General features: G+C 60.2%; 2 protein-coding genes across 4 annotated transcripts in view; both read left to right on the top strand.

Annotated features, from left to right (window-relative positions):
* The window catches only part of HMG20B (high mobility group 20B), a 4672-nt gene extending 408 nt beyond the window's left edge, over window positions 1–4264 (top strand). For all 3 annotated transcript variants that reach the window (XM_019610000.2, XM_010724795.2, XM_019609999.2), the window contains exons 2-10: window positions 261–327; window positions 1342–1447; window positions 1655–1858; window positions 2131–2251; window positions 2354–2406; window positions 2658–2733; window positions 2808–3023; window positions 3328–3460; window positions 3574–4264. In XM_019610000.2, coding sequence (XP_019465545.1) covers window positions 290–327; window positions 1342–1447; window positions 1655–1858; window positions 2131–2251; window positions 2354–2406; window positions 2658–2733; window positions 2808–3023; window positions 3328–3460; window positions 3574–3586 — 960 coding nt within the window. In that variant the 5' untranslated portion in view covers window positions 261–289 and the 3' untranslated portion in view covers window positions 3587–4264. The remainder of the gene's footprint in view (window positions 1–260; window positions 328–1341; window positions 1448–1654; window positions 1859–2130; window positions 2252–2353; window positions 2407–2657; window positions 2734–2807; window positions 3024–3327; window positions 3461–3573) is intronic.
* Window positions 4143–4682, top strand: part of GIPC3 (GIPC PDZ domain containing family member 3) — a gene marked incomplete at its 5' end in the record, with an annotated part of 3152 nt that continues 2612 nt past the window's right edge. The window contains 4 exon segments of the mRNA XM_031557077.1: window positions 4143–4242; window positions 4245–4289; window positions 4292–4585; window positions 4588–4682. The exon segment at window positions 4588–4682 is cut by the window's right edge and continues 237 nt beyond it. Coding sequence (XP_031412937.1) covers window positions 4143–4242; window positions 4245–4289; window positions 4292–4585; window positions 4588–4682 — 534 coding nt within the window.

Genomic DNA, 4682 nt, shown 5'->3' with positions numbered 1-4682 from the left:
GGGGAGACTGATGGAAGTGGGTGGGTGTCCCGAGGGGGGGATTTCTGGGAGTGGGTGGGGGTCCATGGTGGGAACTGGGGGTGAATGGAAGTGCTGGGGTTGAACTGCTGGGGGTCAGTGGGCGCCCTGGGAGGCTTTGGGTTCTGGAGGTTGAGGCGCGATGGCTGCAGGGTTGCTTGGCTCAGGGAAGGCTTGAGTGGGGACTGTGGCTTCAGTGGCCTCCAGGGACCCCAAGTGATGTCTGCGGGTTCATCTCTCAGGGTCTGACTCCGAGTGACCCTGGCAGCCCATGGCCCACAGCGCGAAGCAGCCGTCTGCAGTGATGCTGTAAGTGCCCCCGCTGAGCCCCACTGCCGGCCTTCGGGCTCTCCCCATAGGGCCTGGTGTAAAATCACACACCTGGTGGGATTCAGATCCGTGGGCTCCCCGTTCATTTTGGGTGCACAGCACCACGCTCTGCCTGTCACCTGCCCCGAGGACATCTCAGCTGTGCTGGGTGCAGTGCCCGAGGGGCTGAGGTGTGAGCAGGACCCTGCCTGGAACACAGTGACTTTCCAAAGCGTCCTCCGGCACGACAGGAATGTGGGGGAGGCTGAGCCTGGCAGCTCTCAGCACATTCCATGGTGTAAGTGTAGGTTCGTTAGGGCTGATAACGAAGAGCTGAGGCCTCCCAGAGACCCAGGAGCAGATTTCCCAGGAAACACAATGTTCATACGCCATCCCATAAGCCTTGGTGGGAGCAGTCAGCCCAGCACCAAGCAGAAAGGGCCCCACCAAAGCAGTGGTTAATTGTACCTTATGTAGGATCACCCGATAGGCTGGGGGCTCTGTGCAGAGCTGGATTCACACCAAGTTGTGTGGTGTGACTGATGAATGCTACGAACCACGGGGCCAGCCCAGATCCATACAACTTTTAATGTGCATCCAAATTTCCTCTCCCTCGCGGGCTTTGTGCTGACCCTGTGCCATCTCGTCTATCTTGTGACTTTGATGAAAGTGAAAATTAATGATGTTTGCACGGAAAACTGGTGCCCTTCACGGCTCCCTCCCTTCCAGCTGTGCTGTGGTTGGTGTGTGACTGTGGGATGCAGCCAGCCTGGGGTCTCTGTGTCTGAGCAATGTGTCCCATCTTGCTGTGGGATCAAAGGGACAGTGGTGCCATAGGAAGGAGCTGGGGGGGATGCTGTGATGTGGGCAGAGCTGCTCAGCACAGTCCTGTGGGCTGCTGGATCGTGTGGTGATGGAGGTGGAGCTGGGGTTTGGGCACTGGTTGGGTTGGCTGATGCTGGAGATGTTGCAGTGGTCCCGCAGCCCTTCCTGATGGTCGTTCTCTGTCTGCAGGCATGCAACAGGCAAGGCTCAGCATGGCAACTTCCTGGTGGCCATCAAACAGGAGAAGGGAGAGGTGGCTCGTGCCAGCGGCGAGAAGCCGCACGGCGAGGAGGAGGTGAGCAGCAGCCTCTGAGATCCCTTCGTGCACAAACCGTCCTGCTCCAAGCCAGAGCTGGGGCTGTCCCTCAGCTCTCCCAGGCTGAGCTGTGCTGCAGTGTTGGGCAAACCCATGGCCAGAACTGCAGCTTGGAGCACAACGACCTGCGCTCCCGTCAACACCCACTTGTAATTTTATTGTCCTTTTACATCCTTGGGGCACCAGCCAGTGAAGAAGAGGGGTTGGCCTAAGGGCAAGAAGAGGAAGAAGATCCTTCCCAATGGCCCCAAGGCCCCGGTGACAGGCTATGTGAGATTCCTGAATGAGCGGCGCGAGCAGATCCGCACACAGCACCCCGACCTGCCCTTCCCAGAGATCACCAAGATGCTGGGGGCTGAGTGGAGCAAGCTGCAGCTCTCAGAGAAGCAGGTACCAGGAGTTCTCTCAGCTGAGGCAGGCACGTCCCTTGTCCCTGCACCTTCCGGCTCCTTCTGGGAGCTTCACCCCTCTGCTGAGAATGGCTGAGCCACTCATCTCAGTGCGTTTGGAAGCTGAGATCTTTGCGTACAGGGGGTCTGGGCACCAAAATGTTTGCTGGGAGCATGTCCCAGTGCTGCTGGGCCTCGAGGTGTGGGATGGGATCACCTGGGGACCTGCTGCTGGGCTGGGCTGAGCCAGGCTGAGTGTTGCCGCGTCTGTAGCGCTATCTGGACGAAGCAGAGCGGGAGAAGCAGCAGTACATGAAGGAGCTGCGGGAATATCAGCAGTCGGAAGCCTACAAGATGTGCACGGAGAAAATCCAGGAGAAGAAGATCAAGAAAGGTGTGCTGCGTTGGTGCCTTTTGCTCGGGATGCAGCCCGGTGCTGCTGGGGGTTGGGGGTCCTGGGGGGTCTCCTGGGGGTAACCTGCTTCCTTCTTACCAGAGGACGCCAGCTCTGCGGCAGCAAACACCCTGCTGAACGGGCACCCACAGAAGGTGAGGCACTGCAGGCCGTGTGGGGAAACCGAGGCCTGTGGTGCTGCTGGGTTTGGCCTGGGGGATGGGTGAGGAGGGGCTGAGGGAATCCCAGGGTGGGTTCCAGGACTCCAATTCCCGCTGAAACAGAGCCTGAAGCTGCAGGAGGCGGCACACAGCCATCCCTTGCCTGTCACCTCCTTGTGCTCAGGGTGAGGGCAGGGATGGGACGCGGGGTCCTCTTGTCTGACCCATCCCCTGCTGCCCCCCAGGCTGGCGAGTGCAGCGATGCCTTCTCCACCTTTGACGTTCCCATCTTCACAGAGGAGTTCTTGGACCAAAACAAAGGTGTGGGGCTGGGGAAGGGGCTGAGTTTGGGGTGGGGATCGCTGAGCCCCTCTGATCCCACTCTGTCCCTGCAGCCCGGGAGGCCGAGCTGCGGCGCCTGCGGAAGATGAACACGGAGTTTGAGGAGCAGAACGCCATCCTGCAGAAGCACACGGAGAGCATGAACTGTGCCAAAGAGAAGCTGGAGCAGGAGCTGGCGCAGGAGGAGAGGCAGACGCTGGCCCTGCAGCAGCAGCTGCAGTCGGTACGGCAGGCGCTCACCACCAGCTTTGCCTCCCTCCCCATCCCTGGTGAGTGTGGGGCAGCGTTGGTGCCAGTAGGGACCATAAGAGGACATCAGTGGGGCAGAGATGGGTGCCCATCTGGTGGGAGGAGGACCCTGGAGCACTCTGGGCTGGGATAGCTTCCCTGTAGTGGGCTAGGATGGGCTGGGAGCTCGTCTCTGGATGCACAGCTCTGCAGGGTAGGTGTTACGCAAACCCTTTTGGCCCTGGGTCTGCCTCGCTGCGTGCTCTGCTACTGCAGGAGGTGGGACTCCACAGTCGTGGTCTCACCCCGGTATGGATGGGGACTTACTGAGCTGCTGCCCCACAGGCACTGGGGAAACCCCGACGCTGAGCACCCTGGATTTCTACATGGCCAAGCTGCACAGTGCCATTGAGAGCAACCCGCTGCAGCACGAGAAGCTGGTGGTCCGCATCAAGGAGATCCTGTCCCGCATAGCCAGGTGGGTCCCCGTGTCCTGGCCTGGTTGCAGGGGGAGTTTGGGGTGTCCCCATGTTACTGTGGGACAGGAAGACAAAACTCCTGTCACTTGGCATTGCATTCCTCTCTCTGCAGTGAACATTTGTGAAAGAGGACCGGTCCCTGCAGAGCTCGGGGCCGGCTGGACCGCAGCGCTGTTCCTTGGAGCTCCTGCAAGGGATGGTCCCTGCTGGGGGTCTGGCTGCATCCCCTGCACCCCGGGGTGGCCCCAGCCCTGCAGTGGTGACATCTGAGGACCTCGAGCTTCTGGGGACCAACATGAGCATCCCCCCGCCCTCCTGTGAGCAGGACAGCAGCCTCACCCAGGGTGTCTCGAGGCTGTGGCTGCTTTATTTAATCTTCCCCCTTCCCCTCGCTGCTGCCTGTGGGTGCCTTCAGCTCCGTGCTCCCTCCCTGCCCTCCTCTTCTCTGTGCTATGGGACCAGTGGGGCGGCTCCTTCCCCTTCATGCTGGGGGGCTGTGGGGCTTGAGCCCTTCCTCCCTGCCTTCGTGGGACCACCGTGACGGCGGCCGCGTCCTCCCCACACTGTGCCAGCCCTGGGGCTGCCTGTCACTAATCTCAGATTGTGTAATTAGAGAGTGTCTTATTTTCTTACTAGCACTACGTGGCTCCTTGCCTGGGTTTAACTCAGGCAGGGGTCTGACCCTTTTCTCTCGCCTGCAAGGTTGGTGCTCTTTCTGTAGAGAAGTCTCCTGGTTGCCATCTCGTGGCTGCTGGCTTGGGATGGAGATGGGAGTGAATAAATTTGGGAGAAAAAAACCACAACATTTTGGAGTTGGTGCATTCGTGCTCAGGGTGGGCTCTGAAGCAGCTCTGGGTGCTCCTTATCCTCATTTCACAACCCCGTCCTTTATCTTGGTGTCCTCTCACCCTTTATCCTGGTGTCCTCCCGTCCTTTATCCTCATGTCTTTGGCTCACCGCCCTCTGCCGCCCCATGACTTTGAGTGTGACGGCCCTGAGCTCCTCGTTCCCACCCCATCCCCACATCCAGGATGCAGCCACGGCTCTCCGTGGCACCGCTCACCCGATCTCTGGGACCGACCCGTGCATCAGATCGGGTTCCCAGCCCCGGGATCACCTTACGGGCTGCCCATCCATAATTCAGCACCAGCAGCACGATGCGGCGGGCGGGCAGGCGCAGCAGGCAGGCCCAGGAGGAACGCCCCATGGAGAACGGCGTGG

Source organism: Meleagris gallopavo, chromosome 30, assembly GCF_000146605.3.
Source record: "Meleagris gallopavo isolate NT-WF06-2002-E0010 breed Aviagen turkey brand Nicholas breeding stock chromosome 30, Turkey_5.1, whole genome shotgun sequence".
NCBI classification, from domain to species: domain Eukaryota; kingdom Metazoa; phylum Chordata; class Aves; order Galliformes; family Phasianidae; genus Meleagris; species Meleagris gallopavo.
The sequence above is the reverse complement of the archived record's forward strand: the minus strand, read 5'-3'. Positions and strand labels throughout refer to the sequence as shown.